This window comes from Agelaius tricolor, unplaced genomic scaffold (assembly GCF_023055355.1).
Source record: "Agelaius tricolor isolate 1412-34295 unplaced genomic scaffold, bAgeTri1.0.p SCAF_10, whole genome shotgun sequence".
In the NCBI taxonomy this organism is placed as follows: domain Eukaryota; kingdom Metazoa; phylum Chordata; class Aves; order Passeriformes; family Icteridae; genus Agelaius; species Agelaius tricolor.
Window position 1 is genome coordinate 5,993,714 of NW_027269270.1, and position 22,869 is coordinate 6,016,582.

Sequence of the window (22,869 nt, forward strand, 5' to 3'; positions counted from 1 at the left end):
TCCAGGAGGCAACAGCCAGATGGTCAGGCAGAAGATACATCTCTTCACACCAGGCACCAGCTGAGCCTTCCCCCAGCCAAACTATTTGGAGATACAGGAGGACTCTGAGGCTACTGGTCAAGGGTATGTAGGGGACACAGACAAAGCCAGGCTTTACTGGCTCTGCTGTTTGTGGTACAGCTTGGTACGTGCAGGGCAATGGCATTAGTGAGAAAACTGAGGAGGAAAAAGTTTGGACAGCATGGCATCCTTGTCCTTGGGATAGCCTCTCTCCTTTCCTCACAAACAGCAGGTGCCTGTTTGAGATATGCCTGCTAACTGCACATCTGGCAAAAAGGAGATTTTAATGTTACCCATGTCGCCACAGACCCATAAAGACGGAGCTATAAACCATAAAGAAAGATTCTATTCCTTAGCAGTTTTTTTCCCCCCTGCACAGTAGTCCTCCAATAGTCCTGTGGAGTTAGCTTGAAAAATTGAGATGTCTCTTTCTGGTATGACTAATAATTTTTTTTTCTTTGCATTTAGTTTTGAATCTTCTTAAGATAACGCTCAAGTGAATTGAATCCAAATTTGGACATAAATGGACCTCCTAGAGAACAGTTCCTGTAAACAGCTGGCTTGTTCCCCAGAATTATCCAACTTTAAGGTCAATTCTGGACAAGTGAATAATTTTATTATTCACTGCTGCAAGAGGTAAGTGTATAACATTTCCATTAAAAATTAACTTGTATTTTTTTAAATCATTTTTTATTGGATTTTGTTTAGGAGTAAGTTCCAATGTGAATCTTCACCTCCCAATATTCCCTAAGTTGAAATGGCTAAATCCATTAACTAGTGAAATAGTATTACTGGAGTGTAGATACCTGCACAGTTTGTAAATGAGCACCCTAAAGCCTTCCAGCAAACAAAAGAATTGTTGGTGATTGAAACAAGAGGAGACAGAATGGATGAAATCCTACCAGTCCTGGCTTTCTATCCATTGTGCTAGCAGGTGCCGGATTTCCATGGGGAAGTTATCATCATAGAACTGGTCCACCTGCTCCAAAAACTTTATTTCCAGTTGTTGAACTTGACTCCATTGGGACATACTACAAAAGAAAGGAATTAAACATGTTTGCAACTGAAAAATGAACATGAATTACTAATCTAAACTGCATAAATTGGTTATTTTCATTGTTGCTCTTATATACTTTGACATTTTATTCTGTCTATCAAAACAGCTGGTACTTGAGTAAATTTAGTCAGTTAAAGGGAAGAGGGGGAAAAGTGAGCAAGGCCATTGAAGAAGTTTTGTCTCTTACACTTCAATGGGCACGTCTGTCAATTCCCTTCCTTTATGTAAATTTTTTGAGATACTTTATGATGCTTATAAAGTAGCAAAATTTACACACCATCTCTCATCAAGAGAAGAAGTTTAGGATTGTACTCTTCAAACCCAGGTAGAACTATTCTTATTGAAGGGTAGTGGAAAGCAATGATTTTTCTCTCTTCTTGGTGAATTCATACCACTCAAATTTTTCCTGAAGTCATCATGGTTGTGTGTCACTGTGCTGTTCCTAAAGCCCCACATTTTCTGTTAGGAGAGTAGTGCTTTACAACCTAAATCTAGTAAATCTATGCTTTAAATTGCCAGAGAATTATATTTGATGTGCCCTGGGATGTCAGTCCTAGGGCTGAGATCAGTGGGCTCTGCCAACACCCTGATCCCACAGCATAGGTGTTCTTCCATTTCCTCTTAACAAAAGTCACAGAATACATTCAGGGCTAAAGACTGAAGTGGGCCAACAAACTATAGATCTGAACACTTTTGATAGAAACTTTTCCTGAAGAAAAAGACAAGTTTTCATCAAAATGGACATTTTTGTAGAAAGCTGACCTTTTCATATGCAGCTTTTCTATTTCCAGTTCTGAATTGTAGTTTCAGAATGTCAACAGTTTCAAATAAGGATATCATATCTTAATGCTGTAGTCTTTCATTTTGCATTTTTAAAGTCAGGGAAAAAAAAAAAAAAAGTAGTATCTGAAGGTTTAATGGAGTCCTGAGCACTTACTCATGCAAAAGTAAAAGTGACAGGTTTTAGTTTCTCAAGGAAGGCTGATAGGATGATTCTGTGTGTGGTATGGAGAACACTGTATATAACGTCAGTGGAAATGCGCCCAGTCACTTTCCCTTCCTCTTTATTACTTCCATTCTGAGAGGAAAAAAATATTGCCTGAATATTTGCTTTGTTTTTTTTAAATTGCTGGGGAGGAGTTAGGCACAGAAGTGTTTTGCTGTCTGTGTTGCTGTATTGACAGTTAGAAAGAATCCTATATTATTATTTCTGGTGATACACACAAGGAATCAAATCAGAATGCATTAATAATTTATAGAATAAAATCAAAGAATTGCTAAGGTTTGGAAGGGACCTCCAGGATCACTGAGTCTGACTAACTTTTTTTTCTGAAATCACACTCAGGAAAAAAAACCAACCGATTTTAAAGTCTGTTCACTTTCAGTGGGAGTTTTTATTGTAAATGCTAGTGAATTCTGGTGATTATGATATCCTAAGAAGATTAGTGAGGAAATTTAATATTTTTATCCAAAGCTTAAAAAAAGAAAAGAAAAAAAAGCAAGATTTTGTCCAGCCTGCAGCCTCCTTAGGCCTGCCATGTAAGTTGCAGGGATGCTCACATGCATGAACTGTTGCAAAGCACACGGGTAACGTTTGTCCCTGGGATTTTTGTGACGTGCTCGTACACCCCATGTTCCCTTTGCACAAAAGGTTTTGCAGGGACAGCTGGGAAGGTGGGGCAGCTGTAGCTCATCGTGAATGCCCCCTGAAGGGAACCGAAAGAAAGTTTTCAGGAAAGATGGGGCAACACTGTCTACAAGAGAGGACAGGGGGAATGGGCTCAAAATGAAAGAGAGTAGGTTTCGATTAGGCATTTAAAAAAATCCTTTACTGTGAGGGCAGGAACAGGCTGGCCAGAGATATGGACTCCCCATCCCAGCAGGTGCTCGAGGCCAGGTTGGATGGGGCTCTGAGCATCCTGGTCTCTGGTGCAAGCTGTCCCGTCCTGAGCACCCTGTCACTGTAAGGCGGCCGGCAGGGAGCGGGTGCTGCGGGGACGGAGCCGTGTCCAGCCCCATTTCCGGCTGCCCCGGCGCTCTCCCGGCTGCCGGCTTTGCCCTGGAGCCCGCTCCATCCACCCTGCCCGTGCCGGGGGTCGGTGCGCGCCCCATCCCGTCCCATCTCATCCCGTCCCGTCCCTCTCGGAGCGCTGTCCCCCGCGCCCCGCCGCTCTTGCCTGTGCCGGCTCGGGCCGATCTCCGCCGCCGCTGCCGCCGCCGTGCCCCGGTCCCTCCCCGCGGGCTTTAAGCGGCCGCGCCCGCCCCCGGCCCGCGGCAGCAGCGGCGCCTTCCTGTGCGTCAGCCCCGCGGCGCGGCCCTGCCCGCTGCCTCTCGCAGCAGCCCCCGTCCCCACAGGGAGCGGGGCGAAGCTCAGAGCCTGCAGGGAGTTGCTTGCCCTCAGGAAGCTGAAAAGTACCGAAATCTTTCCCTTTCCTGCTGTCGGCGCAGAGGGCTGGGTCCCGCCGCGCTGGGGGACCGATGGCATCCCAAAAGCCGTGGAGGCACCGGTGTCCCCACGGCCCGAGCTCTGCTCAGTGAAAAGGCAAAGGACGGCTCTTGGACGAGTTGGGCCGCGGAACAAACTCTCCAACCTCTTGCGACTTAGAATCACAGAGGTTGGACCACACCTCCAAGAACATCGAGTCTAACATTTGGCTAAGCATCACCGTATCAACGTAAGACCCACAGTCAAGTTGTTTATTCAACACCTCCAGGTGTGGTGGCTCCACTACTTCCCTGGGCAGTCCATTCCAATGCTTAGCCACCCTTTCCATGAAAAAATTCTTCCTAATGTTCAACCTGAACATCCCCTGGTGCAGCTTAAGACTGGCTCTCTGCTCAGACCTGCCCTCTGTCGTTTAGGGTTCAGCAAGCATAGGAGGCTGGTTAGCTTGTGTGGACCACGTCAGGACAGTGAATTAGTAATTTGAAGACCACTCAGGAAATATCATTGGTTAGCAACATGATTTTGTGCTGTCAGTAGGGGGAACTATTGCACTGTATTTCTTTTAAATAAATATTGGTAGCTATTTATTTTTCTTTTTACATTAAGCACTCATTTTCTGAGCATCCTTAAGCAACTGCTGTCTGTAATGATGAGAAGACAGGTAGTTCATACCATTGCAACAAAACAAGATAGTAACAGGTTTTCAATCCCCTTTTTGCTTGCTGTTTCTCTGTTTAACTGAGAAAATTATCCTTATGGTGGAGTGGTTGATATTAAGACAACACAATGTTTCCTATTATCTGATAGAAGTATCTGTTCAGGCCTGCTTCAGGAAGCCATAACCCAGAAGTTCAGCTCGGTGACCTCAAAATCCAGGGTAATCAGAGGTCATTCTTCATGAGAGGTTTGTAGATCCATTTCTGGGAAGATCATTACTGTTCCCTTCTTCCCTCCTTTCTCCCCCCCTTCCTGGCAGGTAGGGCAGGGAAGGCAGGGCAGTGGCTGGGATGGAAACCAGCTGTGGAGCCAGCTGTTGGGGGTGCAGGATGCTGGATGTGAGCCATAGCTGTGGAGGCAAGAGAACAGGGGCATGATCCTCACAGCAAGGGGAGCAGGAAAATGGATGGAGTCACTTGTGATGTTACAGTGAGTCGGGGACCTCTGGGGCTTTGCAGAAGCTGGTTGGAGAAAGAGGAAGGGAAGGGCACTTTGTTTGGGGGAGAGGAATAAAGAGGATTGTGGTCCAAGGGCATTAGAGTTGGATTGTCAAAAGCATTGAGGTGTGGCTGGGTGTGACAAGGCCTGAGGTGTGCAGGGACAGCCTGATGGGGGCTGTGTGAGGACCATGGGTGGGAGAGGAGGGTGGGGAGGGCTGAGGGTTCCCTTCTGAGCCTGAAGCATAGCTCAGCTCTGTGCTCTTGGACAAGGGTTGGGGGCGTGTTAGCGCACTGTGAAGGATGTGGTGGTGTTTGGAGGTGTGAGGGAAACTGCTGAGAAGCTGGACTGAGGTAGGAAAGGATGGCCTAGAGCAGTTCAGGTAAGCTCTGGAGGAGATCTGTGTGGATAGGATCCTGAAAGAGCTGGCTCCAGGCGTGTGGGGGATACTGCTGGTCTAGCACAGGAGGAGGCTGTGAAGGGGCAGTGCCTGGGCTGAAAGGAGAAGCTTAGGGGCAAGGAGTTGTGGCTCACACTCAGTGAGGAGTTCAGTGAGTACAGATAGGGAAGGCCAGGAAAGGTTAAAACCCTCAAAGGTTAAAACCCATGAGGGTTTAGTGGGTCAAAGCTAATCTTCACTGTGTAACATTTCATTCCACTTCATTGGTGCTTCAGCACTGGTCAGAGCAGAGGACAAGAAGCAAGTGTCTGCATTGTGTGGGCTGTTTAAGGGAAGAAAAGGTCTCAAGTGATGGAAAAGGAATTCAGGACATAGTAATCTTCTCATCAAGAGTTCACAAAGGTTTTTCTAGGAACACTGAGCCAATTTATTACTTTGATCTCTCTGACCAACCTGTAATCAAGATTACCATCTCTCATGTTTGGCCTCTAGTCATTATACTCCTTGACTAACCATTAATTAGAGTATGTGTCATCTGTCTTTTACATAAAGGAGACACTCAGCTTGAACATGCTCTACATGTGTTATGTCTTGTATCTGAACTGTCCATAGCTTTTTTTCATGCATTCAGAACATGGACTTCTGGTCTCAGTGAGGCAAGTAAACACTGTAATTGTGAGAAGTTGTCCTGCTGGCAGAGTAGTCCCTTCTAGTCAGCACACCATAAATCAGGAATTTTGTCTGCAAGTGACATCCCTTTCTGTCCTCTGTTTGGAGAAAAAAGACAGAAACTGTTATAGGCACACAGTTTGTGGTGTTTGGGAGTGGGGCTGGGCTGAGCCTCATCCCTAATGAGCTACAGCTGTGCAGGACAGGTGAATGCTATTGAAGGGAACGAGCCATGGAGTGCCCAGGGGCACTGACCAACCACCACAGGGAACAGAGCGCACACAGGTGCAATGCATCAACATGAGGGGTATAAAAGTTTGGGCTAAAGAACAAGAAAGAGCTGTGGACATTTGAAGCTTTCTGGAGTAGTATGGTGTTACTCTGAATGGGCAGATGCCTGAAGCCTTCTTTGGTGTTGGTTGTGCCTCCACTGTCATTCCAATAAGGAGCAGCAGCATTGACCTAAAGTTAAGTGTTATAATAATCTATTTATGGATGCTGGAAAGAATTCTTAGTTCTGTGTTTGTATGTAGCTAAAATAACAGTTGTTATGCCTAGAAAAAGAGGGTTTTGGCTGTTTGGTGGTTCTTAACTGCTGAAATACTTACTGCTTTCCCTCTTCCAGTGATGAGTGAACTATATGTGTAGATGTTTAATCTATATAAAGGTACGTATCTTGCCCAAATTCAATGTAACATCAACTAGAAAAAAGTTGACTTGCTACGTGGAGAACAATGAGAAATAATGAATTACAGAAACTGAAGTTTTCTCCTGCTGATTTGTTGAAGTTTCTGCTTTCAGGGCAATTTGGCCTTTTGGTACTGCAATCTCTGTCCTTTCTTTTTTTGGTCGGTGCAGGTACAGTGACCACTTGGCAGTGCATGAGCAGGTCAGAATGAGTGCCCTGAAGGTAGATGACTTCTGTCCTTTTTGCTGCCCAGGCACTAATGGAGGGTCCATGCCCATCCCTACCACTGGGGAGAGGATCTTCTACACCAGTTCACAGCAGGTGAGAGCTTCTGTTGAGCTGGGACAGTAGGAATTCTCATCTTGTATTGTCTGTTATCTTTGAACAACAGGTGTGTTGTTTTGATGCATGCCTTTTTCATCACTTTACCACTTGATGTCATATTTGCAGTTTTGCACTTGGGGCTTCAATGTGTATCCTGGGAAGACTTGGAGGTGTTTATTCTCAAAAGAAAAGATTTGTATAGTTCTGGTGAAATCTTTTTCTTAAAGAGAAAGAAGCCTGTGCATCTTGTGGAAATTAAGGCCAGCGCCACTTGGGGTCCTACAATCACCGTACAAATTTCTACACTGACAAAATTAAGGTAGGAAGAAATTACATTAAGAAAGGCCTTAATTCCACCAGTGTGGCAATCTGTCATTGTTTATGGAAAGGACATGTGCAGAGAAATGAAGGAAGCATGGAAAGAAGGGGGGGTAAAGACAGAAATTTAGAAGAGGCAGGAGAAGGAGAGAAACTCTGGGAGTCTTGTATTAATTACCTTGTAGTATAAATGAAATATTGCATATGCAGAACACCACTGAACATAAACTTTGCCTTGTATGTCTGTTCCAGTCATGATTTTATCAGCAGTTTTCTTTCTTGAAATGTGTGATTGATTTAACCTGTCCACTTCCTGAATGATATAATGCATATTTGATTTTTACTGTTCCTGAATTACTCTAGAGTCAGGATTCCTTTTTTGGTTGTGATTATGTAAATTGTTAGGAATGCTGGTAGTGTTACCTTAACAGGCTTTCTCACTCAGTATCATCTGTGGGAGCTCAGGAAGCTTTTCTCTTATACAACAGCTTCCCTGACAATTGGCAATGATTACTTTTGGTTTGTGCAGATCTCGAAGACTCTAAGATGAGTGGTTTCCAAATTAGAATGTGAGAAAGGAATACAAAATCAGTGTTAGTTGGTGAATGCTGTGAGGTTTTATATATGTGCCTGTGAGGTAGAGCTTGCAGGGTAAAATGAAGGCCCTTGCTGCTAACCTGGTTACTAAATAGGTCAGTGTTGGCTGGACAAGAGAAAGGAGAGTTTTTTCCTAGTTAGCTCACTTGGGATTTGTGCTGTCAATAGTTGATTGAGTTCTTATGCCTTCCTTGCCTGGGGTCAAGATGACCATGCATAATGGTAATTTCTGAGCTTACTTAGGAATATTTTCATTTTGTAGTCTCTTAGAGGAGTCCTTGAGTTTTATAAAGCCTGCTAGTGTATGTGAATTGCAAAAACCAGTTTGATGCCAAACAATGACTTCCAAATGCAAAGATCAGTAATTTTAGAATTAGTAGTGTATTACGGACTGAGAAGAGAGCTTGGTTAATTAATTTAATAAAATATTTTCACAAAGGAAGCAATTAATATTCTTTGTATGACAAAGCACACATCTTCAAAAATCATGTCAGCTTTGGCTTGGCTAGGCAATAAGACATGAACAAATCTGAAGCAGTTGTACAGTTGATCATAATTGTGTTGTTGGATATCACAAGCAGGATGGTAATGCCACACCTGTTATGGACTAATTGTCTTTCTTTGGGGCTGCATAAGAAATGGTATTTGATTGGGTTCTTCTCTTCTTGTCCAGCCTCCTATTAAAAAGAACAGGTCAGATGAGATTTTATTTTATTTCTGTAAACCTGCCTTTTTTTTTTTTTTCTGGATCTCAGCCTCTCAGCATGCTGTAGATAAAGACCCTTGTGGAGGGAAATTGAGCTGCAAATGGCATATTCCCTGTTCAGTGCAATTCCCATGGCAGCAGGGAAGGAGGAACATTATGGATGAGTGTAGCCATCCTTTATTTATTTTGAAAATGTCTGAATTTCCTAGTGGCTTTTTATAGGATGTTTCAAAATTTTCAGGTGAAGCAATTTTTAGTCCAATCAGTTCATACCAGAAACAAAAATGGGTTTGTTTTCACTAGGAGACAATTGGGATGACAAAAATAAATTTCTACATACAGTCTCAGTTAATGTTGCAAGTTGTTCTATTGATGCAAGCAATACTCATGTTGTTCCTTTGCCTTCCCAAGGAGAAAGAAAAGTGATTTCTAGGGCTGGCTAGCATGAGGTTGAAATGCCAATACACAAGAAAGCAGCTTGTGGCTGCAAAAGGACATGAGTAAAACAAAAGCTCGATTCTTTTGTCAGTTTGTGGTTATCAAGTTCTTGTCTTGTACTGCCCCTAAAATTGCTCTGCTCATGAGGCTCCAGTAGAGTGAAATGTGTGTTCTTCTATTTCTCCTGGAGAAACAGATTTGAGATTCAAGGAGACCATTAACTTATTCACTGCTGCCTGGTCACTCAGACAGTCCAGCATCAGAATCCAAGGATTTTGTGCTTAACAGGAAGAAGCTATGACGTCTGATACAAGCAGAAGGAATCAAAGCCCAGTTATCTTCCCAGTAAAAGCTGAGGGCCTTTGTCTTTGGGCATAATGATGCTTTCATTCCTGGTCTGGGTGAAGTGGCATAGCTTCAGCTGGGGGAGAAAGTACATCCTCCCCCTGCAGTTTCAGGATTGCAGGAGTCTGCTGGGAGAGGAAAAGACAGAATATGTCTGGGTTCCTTCAGTCTGGTTGGAAAATTGAGTCCTGCTGAGTGCTTTAAATACTGACTTAATGGTTTATTTGCAATGCAGTGCATGAATTTGAAGGGAAGGGTGACGTTTGCAGCAGGAAATCCTCCCTGAGACTGGAGTGTGTCATGTTGTTTGAGATGTGCTCTGGGTTAGAGCATGCTGAGACTCCCAAACTGGGGAGTCCCAAATCAGAACAGGGCTGGGGCTGAAGTGGGCAGCAGGCTTTGAACAAAGCTGGGTGTGGGCAGCACAACTTGAGTGGCATCACTTGGACACCCACAAATTCTGAGTGTGTGAAAGACTGCACAGAAATTCCAGGGATGTGCTCCTCAGCTTGGCTCTTAAACACTGCCCAGATTCCATTTTAAGTGCATTTAGGATCTTGTCTTGAAAATTAAAAATGGGGTTTGTGTTGCTGTGCTGCCTTGTGGTAGACAGCCAGCTCCTGCCTTGCTGCTGCTCTGTGCATGTGGCTGTGTTGGGTGGATGGGTCACAGGAAGGAACTGCTCGAGTATTTCTGCATATGTCCTTGTCAGGCCTTTGTGTGCAGGGGAGCATCCCAGCAAGCAGTCTGCTCTTAGATTCCCTCTGGGTAACAGGAATTGAACCAGGACTTTTCCTCTTCCACCCTGTGTCTAGTAATGTAAATACAGCCAAAATATGAAAATGGTGGTTCTATGTTAAAATGTAAATCATAAATCCCTTTCCTCATGTTCTTTGACTCTTTTATAATTTTGAATACTTAATGTATTTATTAAACCTCTTGATGCTTTGAACACAGAATAAACAATTCCTTTCTGTATCGTTTATATGGTTGGTTCTAAACCCAACATGAGTGCAAATCTGTGATCTCAATTTTCCTCCTCTAGTTCAGGGTCCCCAGCATCAGCCTGGTGAGAATCTGCAAGTGACATTTTCAGACAACCAGCCTTGATAGTGAGGCCATCTAGACCAAGGGTTTTTTATGGCCTTCTAAACTTCTTGGAAAAAATCTGAGAATTGCCTAACCTCTTTGGGGAAAAAATGAATCACAAATGCATTGTGGAGTGCTGCCACAGTAGTTATCATTTGCAATCAAAATAATGAGGCAAAGCTTTTGAATTATTATCATTTTTCCAGTGCTGATTTTGTTTAGTTCTTTCCATACTAAGGAAGGTACAAATATCTTCCAAAAACATCTTACTCTGAGTAGTTGTTTTGCAAACTGCTGAGTGAAGGTTTATGACCTACTTGTGACCTGAGAAGTGCTGCACCAACACTACAGGAGTGCAGATAACTTACACCACTAGAACTATCTTTTGTCAAAAAAGAAACCACTGGGTTCTCTGAACTCCTGAGAACTGAGCATGAGGTTCTCAGTTAAACTCTTGTGGTATTTTTTTTTTTCAAACTTTGTTTTACAAGCCCTCTGTTGCTGTTTTTTAAGGTGCTTTTTACTGAGAAGGAACTAACCTAATGCTGCATTCGAACACACAGCGCTGGGAGGTGCAGGGCACTGGGAGAGACAAAAAGGAGAGCTCTTATTGAAGGCTGAAGTATTTTGTATCACATGGCCCTGTTTGCAGCTTCTTTCCTTGGTGCCCTAGAAATAAACCAGGCAGCTGAGGGGTTTTGCCCAGCCTGCTGGCCATTGCTGGCAGAGATGGCTGCCCAGTGACTCATGGCTCAGAAGGGACCTGCACAAACCCTCGAGGGAGGGAGGCACAGCTGGGGTCTGTGTGCTGCACACTTTGAATGCTGCACCTTATAAAGTGCTGTTTCCTTTGTGTATGAGTGTTTTTTCTTTAAATTGAGGTTGTTGAAGGCAGGAGTGTAAGTGCACTCCTGTAAGGAGGGGACTGCCCTGCCTGAGAAAGCCAGTGATCTCTGCCCCTTGGTGGCTCTGGTGCCACTAGCTACAAGGACCAGCTGTACATATAAAAATTTTTAAAGTTACATTTTTTAGTATTTAAAGAATATTTAGCAACAGGAATTATTCATGCAAACTTAAATGGCCATCCTCAGCTGATGAGAAGGACACTCTTGATGAGTACTGTTAAGTTTTGCATGCTTCTGCAGCTAGATTTGAATCTTCTGTCTCAAGCTCACTGCCAGTGTTGTGTAAATCATACCATATGTTAGGCATCTTCAAAAGGAAACTGAACAAACCACACAGTAATTAAAGTGGGTTTTTTTGAAAAATCAGACTTCTTTTGCTTATTTGAAGATTTGTCGTTTTGCAGTTCTGCTGAGAACAAGTATCTTTACATTGCTATGTGGACTGCATTTTTTTTCTCAATGGGAGAATAATTTTTCTGAATAAATGCAGAATCTATGGTCTTTGTGCTGTGTCCATTAGCATTAAGAGGGGAAACAACTCTGAAGGGAATCCCCAAATTCAGCATATTATAGCTAGGGGACAGCAAAGCCTGCTGCTGTCTCAAAACTCTTCCTGTTTCATCAGTCTGAAAAGATATGTGTGTTGATAAGTTTAATGAGGCTCTCACATTAAGGAGGCTGTGTGCTGATGTGGGACTTGTGTGGTAATTCAGAGGTGGCAGCATTTTTGTGAATGCATTTGTTTTTAAGCAGTGTGGTTGTGTTGCTGAGTTCACCAAGATAAACACTGTGTTTTCCATGTGGCTTTCTTTACCAAAACCTAGTGCTGTGCAAGGCAACAAGTAATTATATAGCAAGGAGGTGGCTATAAACAGTTATCTTGATGTAATTACCAAAATTAAAAGAACTGTGTTGCCATTGAAAAAGATCCTGTTTGAGGAAGACAGTACCTAAAATTAGGCTCTGCCTCATATTATGGAAAGGAAACAGATACTGAATCACAGAAGGATTTGGTTTGCAAGGGACATTAAAGAGCATCTACCTCCAATACCCTGCCATGGGCAGGGACAACTTGCATGAGACCAGGTTACTCAGCTCCAGCCTTGAACACTGCCAGGGATGGGGCATCCACAGCTTCTCTGGGCAGCCTGATCCAGTGTCTCACTGTCCTCACAGTGAAGAATTTCTTTCTACTATCTCATCTATATCTACCCTCTTTGAGTTTAAAACTGTTAGCCCTCATCATATTGCCACACTCCCTGATAAAAGAGTCCCTCCCCATCTACTCTGTGGGCCCCCAGAAGTGCTGGCAGGCTGCTACAGGCTCTGCCTGGAGCCTTCTCTTCTCTAGGCTAAGCAACCCCAACTCTCTCTGCCTGTCCTCATGGAGAAAATTCTCCTGCCCCCTGATCGTCTTCATGGCACTCCTGTGGACCTGTTTGACGTAGCTTTTTTCCAAACCAGATTTTCCTTCCATAGCTACTTTAACTTGCCTAAACATTGGCTTGGCTTCATCTTCTGCCAGCTGGGTAGGACATGGAGGATCACTTGAAAAGAAGCCAAAGTAACGGGTGTTATGGGGTGTGTTTAATTCCAGCATTTTGTAAAGCAAGTTGTGTCTCGCCCTGAGATTCAGACAATCCAAGGAGTTGTTGTCCATGAAAACATGAGATCAGCATTCCTTCCATCAGTTGCAAATAGCCTTTCTGAATATGGAAAATTGGTTAAAGAGAATGCTGCTTGGAAAAGGTGCTTCAAGCAGTCCAGGAGCAAAGGCAAGATTCAAATTGTAGGAGCCCATTTCTTTCATCAGAATTCAGGTTTGTCTATGTCAGAGTATCTGCCAGATCACAGCACTAAGCACTTGTCCACTGTAATAAAATATTTCAATCATTCTAGTACTTGCTTTACTTGCTGTTTTGGTATTGTCTGAAAATGGATTTTTCTACTTATGGTTCCTTTTTTGTTCTTTTTTAGTGTTTATATCTTAAGCTCTGGCAGATACTCTTGTTTGACCTGGAGAAAAAAAAACACATGTTCATAACAAAGGTGCTCCAGAGTGGTGAGGTTGTGCATAAGTTTTCTGAAATAGAAGTATTAGAGCTTTATTTCAGTAACATTTCCCTCTTGCAGTCATTCTTTCCCATCCATCCTAGAGCCAGCCTTGGGACTATTGTCACTCTGATAATGTGTGTGTAGTGATGATCCTTAGAGGCCCTGGCTGTATTTTGTTAAACACTGTATGCATGTCTCAACCCAGGTGTGCTCTGTTCAGAGGGTGTGCAGTTCAATAAACACTAGAAATGCAGAAGGGGAGTAGAAGGTGGAAGCAGAGCAATGATCAGCATTTGAAGCAGTAGGCAAGTTGCTCAGCTGAATATCTAACACAAACTTTGAGGCAAAGCCCTTGAGGGTGGAGCTTTTGGCTTTCAGTGGCTCTGTTTCCCTATCTGTAAATTGCATGTAGCTATATCCATCTGGAAAGTGTGTTTCCTGGCAAAGTTCTTGGCTTTGCATAAGAATGCCATTGTGATGGCACTGGCATTATTTTTGCTAATAGGAGCTTATAATATGATTAGAACTGTCTTACCAAACTTTTTTTTTTCCCGAGGAGACTGTGTTATTAAAATCATCATAATATAAATAAATAAGGATATTTGGGTACAGCCTAGGTAATTTTGAGATCACCTCTGCCTTTATCTGTTAACTTGTGTTTCCTTCTTTTATTATTTGTATCCCTGTTATTCTTTTCAGTTTTCTGGGGAGGTGTGCTGTGGCCCTGACACATAGGTCTCAAACAGCCTGGGTTTCTATTGAAATGGACATTCTGGGATATGATATGTAACAAACAAAGGGAATGCTTTTGAGATGAGACAAACAAGTGACTTTAGGTGTAATTTGGCAGCTTTAGTACTAGAAATGTTTACAGGCATCTTCCAAACTAGGTTATTTATTATTGTTTGTGTTCACACTGTAGTTTCTACTTGGTGATTGCCTCTCATGGATTCCAAGATTTCAAGCCTTAATAAATTAAGGCATTCAAATAAGTTACAGATTTGAATCCTGCTAAAATTAGCATTGAAACAAACTCCTTGTGCAGAGTATTCTCAATCCTTCTGTGCAGTTTTAACAATTCAGTTTTTCCTGCTTCCTCCCCATTGACCTTGACCAAATGGAAAGTATCTTTGAAATATATGTTTAAAACAGGATTTAGAGTCAGGAGCAGGCACCCACGTATGCTCATCATCTGGAATTTAGTGCTTTCATGACAAAAGAGGGTGTAGTGTAAATCTGTTTGGATATAGTACTTTAATTGAGTAAGAGCTGCTTGTAGAGACACTGGTCAGGTTGTGTTAGGGTTTTTTAATAAGGGAAAAGATGATGCAAGTGCAAGTTGTTGTAATGCTGAAATACTGTAGGTGTAGTTTCAGTGGAAGAATAATACAGTCAGGGCTAATGCCTCTGATATCTCATCCTGCTGGTTATTTGAGGGTAGTGAAATACCATTTCATTGCACACGTTAAAACTTGCCACTATATTGTTTAACTGCTATCAGATGAATATTAATTTAAAGATAATATTAAAGAACTCCAAAGGCTTATTTTTCAGAGCTTTGTCAAACTGTGCTCACCCAGAAATTATGCCTGAGTTCCCTTTAAATTCTCTTGAAGTTCAATAAGAGAAAGCTTGTCAGGATTTTGAGGCTTGCTATGTGTTTAGACAGCTCAGCTCATAGCTCTGGCTTGGAGGCATCCTGAAGTCCATTACCTATTTTTGTGCTGCTCCTCAGCAAGAATTGATCTAGCCTGGCACCCTGGCAAAGCACAGCTGTCTTTCAGTACTGCACTTGAATGTGCAAGCCTTTTTATGAGCAGGTGGTCTTATTTGCAGTAAAATCACTTTTCACAAAGCCGTGTATTGAAATAAGGATGGAGTGACAAATCTGCAGGTATGTCAAAATGAGAGCAGTGGATAGCCCTCTGCTATAGGAGTGTTTGCAGTGTAATATTGAGCTTCTCAGCAGGGACTCCTAAACTGGGAAAACCAATACATACAGTATGGTATTTATAAATCTAGGCAATGTCAAAGTTCTTGTTGTGGAATGGAAAGTGCGGGATTTGCTAAATCACGTTATTGCTGTGAAGCCTGGTAATAGCTTTTTCTTGTTTCTTCTCTTTCATCACTACTCTAAATGCCCTGAGCTATCTGTATAATTATTTCAGGCAGCAATCCACATTGTTAGCTTATTTCCCCTGGGTATGTTTGGTGCATTTTTGAAAGTAGATTTAAAAATTGCATGGATCCATTTGGAAGTAATACAGCAGTTTCCGTTCAGTTTTGCCTTTTGGGTGTCTCTAGCAGTCTGAATCACCGGAGGCACACAGCTTCTTGGAAGCCTTCTGTGAAGTGGTAGAGCACAGCCCCACAGGAAAGGTGGTGTTAACACATCACGGCTCTGGTATTTGATGCTCCAGGTGAAGAATTGCAATACCGGGAAAAGAAAATCATGTACAAGTAATACCTGCACTTAGTCATTGACTCTGTATGGGCAGACACCACTGCTTCCACTTCGTGCATCTGCAGGTGATTGAGCAAGGCAATGAGCCAGCCTTTGTCACATTTTCAGCTGTTAAATTCACTGAGACTTTAGTTGAGAATGAGCCTCTGATTTTTCTTGCCATTAAATAAAAGCACCCGGAGTTTAGAAAGCTGGGTGAAAGCTGTTTTACTAATTTTGTATTTTCCAAACCAAAGCCGGTTGAAGTGATCACTTCAAATCTGCAAAGGTCAAGGCTGCACAGTGTCCTGAGCTCTGTAAATGGCAACTGGTGAGCACACTCCTGGACTCTCTGTGCCCTGCAGTGTGACTGGTAGCTACAAAGATCCTGGACTGTGCCCAGTGGCTTGTGTCTCAGCAGCACAGCTCCTTGGCCACATCTCACCCAAAGGCTTGGAGAGCAATTCCCTAAATCCCGGGAGCCTTGCTGACTCTTACAACTGCTAAGCTGCTTCCCTTGCACCTACATTTCGTCCTTTCCCAGCTACAAGCTCTGAATCCAAAAATGTGGCATCATTAGTGGTGTTCCTGCCAGAGCTACTGTCCCTTGAAGCTTTGCCATCTGTAAGGACAAGTCCTGTGTTATTCTGGGTTCAGAGAGAAGTTCTCTGAACAGCTGCTCTCATCTTAGCAATCCTCAAACCCTTCTCCCAGCATTAACTGCTTAGCCAAAAACCTTCCTGTTGTTGCTGTTGTGTGTATTTCCATTTCAGATTGCAGCTCCCTGGTGCTCGGTGCTTATGTCTCATGTCACACCTTGCTAGGAAACAGGTGCTGGTTTCTTTCTTTCCTGTCAGTTCCTCAGGTGCTTGAGTCTAAAGATCACCATGATGGCACCATTCAGATGCTCTCCTCTCCCTAAAATCTCACTACAGCTGTGGATGCATGGATCTGCATTTCCATATCAGGCTTTCTAATGGATTTTTCATATCTGTTTCACCATGGCCTCAGCATTTTGCTTGGGTCTTACCCCTTACTAAAACAAGAAGACTTTTTTTTTTCATCTTCTACCAGGGAAAAGTGATTTAACATCAGGCTTTTCATTTGTTAAAGCTCTTCTTGTGATAGCTGTGGAAATGCTGTTTTGACTGAGCAGAAAACATAGGTAAATATGTTTGCAGTCCAGACATCTGTGCTCTGTTGTTCTGCTGTTATTCTAGAAAATTTGTTCTGATTTTAATTAAACTCCTTGTTTAATTTTAGAAGAAAATGCTTTCCTATGATCTAATTGTTTTAATACAAAATTGTCCCAATAAGTAAGAGGAGGAATTCAGGGGCTCAGCCTACTGTGTGTATTGCCATGTGCTAAATGCAAGAAATTGTCCTCTTTACTGGGTTTACATTTCCTGCAGACACTTGAAGTACAGACCACCTCAACAGTTTATCCAGGGTAAAGCTGAAGTATCACTGCCTTGCCTGAGGAAAGAGATAATAAGACTGCACTTTAAAATATGTGATGATTACTTAATCTTACAAAAGAATATAAGCAAGCCTCCTCCTGCTGGCCAAGTGTGATGAACTCCATAGAAATATTTCATTTGATTGTGTGTGTGATGTAGATGATATTACTGCTGAAATTGGCATCCAGCTTTCTGCTGAATTCCAGCACAACTCTGAAAAAAGCTGTGCAGGAGCACACAGAGGCAGGGCTAGCAGACTGTACAATTGAACACTTTTGCTGATTTACAGGATTCTAACCCTTGATCAAGATGCACAACATCTCAGATAATACCAAGTGTCTTGCTGATTGACTGTCAGATAAACACAGACTTCATAAAGATTATTCCTTGGTTTTCACAGTACTTTGTGTGTTTGAGAAACATCCAATCTATGGACCTTGGGATGCTCTTGAAATTTGCCTCTCTAGTGGCTTGGGTTGACTTGGAACGTCAGAGAAACAAGTTTTCCTTGGAGTGCAGGTGGTGGAAAGATTTTACTGTTTGGTCCACTCTCAGGCTTGAACATTTAGTGAAAAATGTAGGGTCTTCATATTTACAAAGGTATCTATTTTTAAGCCATGTGTAGAATCAGGGAGTTTTGTGGGAAGTTTCATTTCATTGCATTACCATGTTGAGGGTAGACTCACTCATGGGTGATAAAATTTTGGATGTGTTTGTAATTCAGATAGAGTTGTAATCCAGGCTCGTATGATCCCATTGGGACAGAGGTGATGTGATTTCTTCTAGTAAATGAGACATCTAAATGGTGTCCACTTTTAAGGAATACATAGCACCAGAGGATACTGCAGGTGTGAAGCCACACACTACTGCAGCTCATGCCAAGTAATGCTTCTTAAATGATGCACTGGGGCACTATTTTATGTAACTTGCCATCAGATGACATAAATTCTCTGACAACTCCTAACTACACTGAAGCAAGCATTCTTGGAGCAGGCTGCAGTACTGGAGCCAAGCAGTTAATCAGGTGTAACATGAGGTTTTGAGTGATTTACTGCCTGCTGGTAGCTTGTACTGGGACTGTATTGTCCTTCTGTATGTACTGTATAATAGTTTTAAGCTGTCCTTAGACAGGACCCTATTGTCAACATGCTGCCTGGCTTAACTGGGATGTCCTGTAAAAATATGTTAATAAAAACTAAAGTAATTTTAAGGGATCCTATTCCTACTATTTCTGTTTTCCAAACTATTCCCACCAGCAAAGTACAGGCCATGCTCTTAACTCTTGCTGTGCTGATGCCTTGTTAATGCCTGCTAGAGTTGTAATTCTTGTTTCAAAGCTGATCAGTCATTGTACCCTCTCACCTGGCTGCTGCTGTGCCTGAGTTCTCTTCTGCTTTGGCTTGCACAGTGCAGAAGTTACTGGAGAAATAAAGTTTGTGCTCAAGGGGGTCACATAAATTTATTAGGACTTGATTTATTTCATGTCCCTTTTTGTCTCAGCTTACTCAGGTCTATGGAGTGAGTTGTGAGGTAATGCTTTATTTAAGTTAAAGGAGTTTTTAAAACAAGGTAACTTGTGTTTGATATTGGTATTTGCCAGGTCCTTGTAACCTGGAGCTAGCAGGTCATGGTACAGCAGTAAACCCTTCATGGGGTGCAATTTTCAGAAGGATATGCTGAAAGCCATCATTCATTTGGACAACTTTTACTAGACTTTCTGCCTGGGGACAGATCCTGAAAATGAGCTCTTACAAAGTGAGGTGCTCCTTTAAACAGAAAGATGCACTCTGGTGGGTTTAGACATGCTGAATTTTTTAAGGAAACAGATGCAGAGAGGTGCATACTGAGGGGTTTATCAGAGAAATCACTGGGTTTTATAGGCAGGGTGAGACATTCAGGAGACACACTCAGCGGAGACAGGACCTGCATGAAGGGCTCTTGTTTCCTGACCTGCCTGCAGCTCCTGCAGGACCAACACCTCAGTTAGAGGGACTTGCAAACAGTACCAGTAAGCAGAGAATGATGCTTTGGAGGGATTTCTGGTTCCTCTCTCTTTTCTTCTCACCCTGGACCTCTGCAAAGTACAAGTCCTCTGGGATATGGCCACCAGGATTTTAGCAGGACCTCAAAGGGACCTGCTGACAGCTCCAGAAGAATGCATCAATCCCAGTTTAAAATAGCCCCCAGTACTTTTTTTTTTAAAAGAGAAAATTGTGATGTCCTTCGTTTTGTGAATTAATATGTAATTTTGAATGTAAAGCAGGCATCAAATGTTTTAGTAAGGATTTGAATTGCCTCCATAGTTGGAAACAATACTTGTATGTTGGGTGGTGGTTTGGGGAGGGAGGAGGGTTGTGTGTGTGCAGCTGTTGAAGGCCATTAAAAAGTGACCTGAGCCCCCCTGAGATCAAGCCTGGCATTAACTGTAAATTGATATACTGGCTCTCAAACACTAATTTCAGATTTCTGCATGGCAGGGTTTTGCTAAATGTTCTCATTCTAGGTATTCTGGTTACACTAATCTTTCATGTACTTTTAAAAATAGACTGCGCAGCAAGTGATCAGCAGTTGGTACAACTTAATAATTGAAGAGTTAATCCTTCAAATCTGAAACAGAAGAATAAATTCCCCTGATGTATTTCCAGCATAGTAGTTCATTTAAAATTTATCTTAAAAAAAAAAGGAAATAAAGACAGTTTTGATTTTTATCTTACTAAAGGAAAAATTATTTTTCTTGGTTGATTTTTAAATTAAGAAATTTATGTTGTTGTTGCTCTGGTAAATGTTTATCACTGAATGCTACAAGACCTACTATTGTGATTGTGCTGCCTAAAGTTTTAGCACAGCTTGGAAAAAAAAAATTGGCAGACAAAAAGATGGTGGGTCCTGATTTAGATTTGAAAGAAGCTTGCAAGCAAATGTCCCATGACGCAAACCCTGCTTCCTTCGTTCTGGCATTTTTTTTCCCTTCCCCTTGATCTGACTAATTTAAAGTTGCTGCAGTGAACTTTAAAAGATGGGTGTGGTGGGTGTGTTCTAGGCATCGGTAACAAAACTGAAGTGGCTTGATCAGGATAGGGGAGCTGGGTACCTGTGTCAATGTGTTTGCAGGGAGACAATTCCCTGTAAAATCCCAGACCCGGTGCCTCGATATTGCGGTGAGACAAAGCAGAGGCGTTCACCTCCCCTAACAGGGATGGTGCTTGTGTGGGGCTGAGGGGACAGTGGCAGAGACCCAGCACCAGAGCAATCCATCAGGAAAAAATGAACAGTTTGAGTTGGCAGAGAGCTACAAGGAGCTAAATGCTGCAGACAGCCTGAAGATGGTGGCAGCTGGCTGGCTGGCAGGGCTGGCTCTGTAGCGTGCCTGTGTTTGCAGCTGCCTGAGTGCTGCCATGTGAAAAAGAGCTGCCAGAAAGACTTGGAAGATAAAAAGCCATATTCTTGAGTTCATGGAAGTGCTTAATTTTTTTTTTAAGGCCACAGTTATTACTACTTTTGATTCCTGTGAGTAGGATAAGTTCCAATGGGTCTGGAAGGAGCTGTGCTGGACAGTGTTCACATCTTTTCATTGGGAATATAGCGCTGATGAGTTAGTCTGTATCTTTTGTGTCTGCTTATGAGATGTTTATATTATTACTATTATAAATTATTTTTATTTTTGGTGCCCTTTTTTGGCTGTTAGGTTAATGAAAACTCAAGGAGCAGAATCCAATTTTTACCATCTGTCTTCAAGCAACAAAACCAAAAGCAATCACGTAACGATGCATGTAAATGAGCATCAATGAGCTTTGAGGTGAAATACAGATAAATTGCTTGTTTTCAGTAAAAAAGGCTCTTGCTCTACCTTAACTCCTTTTTCATTTTTCAGCTCCTGTCTGCAGCAGTTTGTATGGGAGTTGCACAATTTATTTGCAGCAAGGTAAAGCTGAATGTTTTCCTGCTCATCTAGAAAGGTGATGAACCATGGCCCTCACAATACCATATATTCACTCAAATGTGTTGGTCGTGGTAGTCATGTCTTGCAAAACCTTTTGCCCTAACTTGTCTCTAAATGTTTAATTGTTGCAGTTCAGATTCATCATTTGTTTCCCTCCCCAAGCCAGTGAGATTCGGGAAGGAGTCATGGCAGAAGGTTAAAACCTGTTGAATAACTTGATGTTTAAGCTGCGTGCCTTTTGCATACAGTAAAAGCATCAGGGATTAATGAAAGCATTTTAATGGATTTCTATGTTCCTGAATCATAGCAGAACAATGAGATCACTATGGATAGCCTGACTACCAGATTTTCAGGCTGGGCTGTGGTCCTCTATATTTGAGTAGAGTTTTTGGATGCATTTGGAACATTACCTGAATGAATGAATTGTGGTTTTATGTTTGCCTTTATTTTTTTATACTGTACAAGATGCATGTTAAGGCTAATCAAAAGAACTTGGACAAATACAGAATTAATCTTACATTTATTACAGATTCATGTGCCTTCTATGCTTTTTCTCAAAAAGTGAAGCCACTCTAAAATGCCATTTCACACCACCTGTACTCTCTGGATTCACATTCATTCCCAATTGATGATAAAAAAGTGCCTATAAATACATTGAAGAAACAACACCAAAGTAAAATAATCATCTATTTATTTGAAGGTAAGGTCAGAATACCAGTTACATCTGCCTGTGACAGGTAGGTTTTTCTCTTAGCATGTGGAGCAATTGTTCTGTGTGATGGCTGGAGCCAGACTGCTCAGTGCACTGAAAGGTGATGTAAAAAGTGGCTGGAAGGGTAGGACAGAGCATGGGCTTGGCCATGAGCAGTTTGTGATGCCTCTGCATCAGTGCTTCACTTTACTGTGCTTCAGTAAAGTAATTTAGACTAAGCTGAATTGGAAATAAGTTAATATTTCCAGTCATTCTTTTAACAGCCTTAATATATTGACCTGATTTATGATCCCCATCAGATTTCTCTAAGGAGAAACTGTACAGAGCTTCCTTTACCATGGATCTTGAGGGGTGCAGGGACCATGTTGTAGTCTGGACAAAGGGGGTTTCTTTTATCTTGTATCTTGTATGCCATACCTGTATCTTATCCATGTTGCTTTACACAGCCTGATTATAAAAATGCAATCTGAATTACCTTTATTCTGCCACCAAATTACTAATGCTGAAGGCTTGGAAGTCAAAGATCTTTACAACTTCCCTGCCACAAGCCCACTGTAGCATTTTGAGTACAGTGGGCATCAATTCTGAACACAAGGCTAGAAAAGTGTTGCTTAATGTTGCTAATAAATTTATTGATGAAATGTCACCATATGGATCACTGTCATGCATGCAAAACATAAAATCAGTGTGCATGGCTCATAGTTCTCTTTCCCCCTCCCTTTAAGTGCTAGGGGACCCCAACTTCTCCCTTGGTAAGGAGACGCCTTGACTTGATTCTGGCATTGTCCCTGGGCCTTAGGCTGAGTTTCATATGGTTCCTTGAAAGTGCTGTGTGCTGCTGGAGGGAGCCATAAGGAGTATTTAATGCAGATGTAAATCAGCTGCAGCAGAACACAATAGCCCTCTTCATTGCTCTGTTTATAAAGTCATTAAAAAATGAGAAGAGTGACTTCAAAATAGCAGAATGAGCAGAACGTGTCCAAACTCCATTAGAAACTGGACAAACTGGACAGAAATTCACATTTTCTTATAGAGTGATAATTGTTTGTTATAGGGACCATA

At 42.2% G+C, this 22,869-nt stretch overlaps 1 protein-coding gene and 1 long non-coding RNA gene across 3 annotated transcripts in view; one reads left to right on the forward strand and one right to left on the reverse strand.

Annotated features, from left to right (window-relative positions):
- The window catches only part of STAT4 (signal transducer and activator of transcription 4), a 40,420-nt gene extending 36,872 nt beyond the window's left edge, over window positions 1–3,548 (reverse strand). Inside the window, exons 1-2 of one of the 2 annotated variants that reach the window (XM_071434512.1) lie at window positions 3,295–3,545; window positions 963–1,091 (exon numbers count right to left, since the gene is read on the reverse strand). In XM_071434512.1, the coding sequence (XP_071290613.1) occupies window positions 963–1,090 (128 nt within the window). In that variant the 5' untranslated portion in view covers window position 1,091; window positions 3,295–3,545. Of the gene's footprint in view, window positions 1–962; window positions 1,092–3,294 lie in introns of both variants that reach the window. The other variant, XM_071434511.1, reaches the window with a different exon arrangement.
- A 3,379-nt stretch (window positions 3,549–6,927) lies between these two features.
- Window positions 6,928–21,789, forward strand: LOC139593404 (uncharacterized). Its single transcript, XR_011680284.1, has 3 exons — window positions 6,928–7,118; window positions 21,027–21,077; window positions 21,625–21,789. It is a non-coding gene; the product is annotated as an uncharacterized lncRNA (long non-coding RNA).
- Window positions 21,790–22,869: the final 1,080 nt, after the last annotated feature.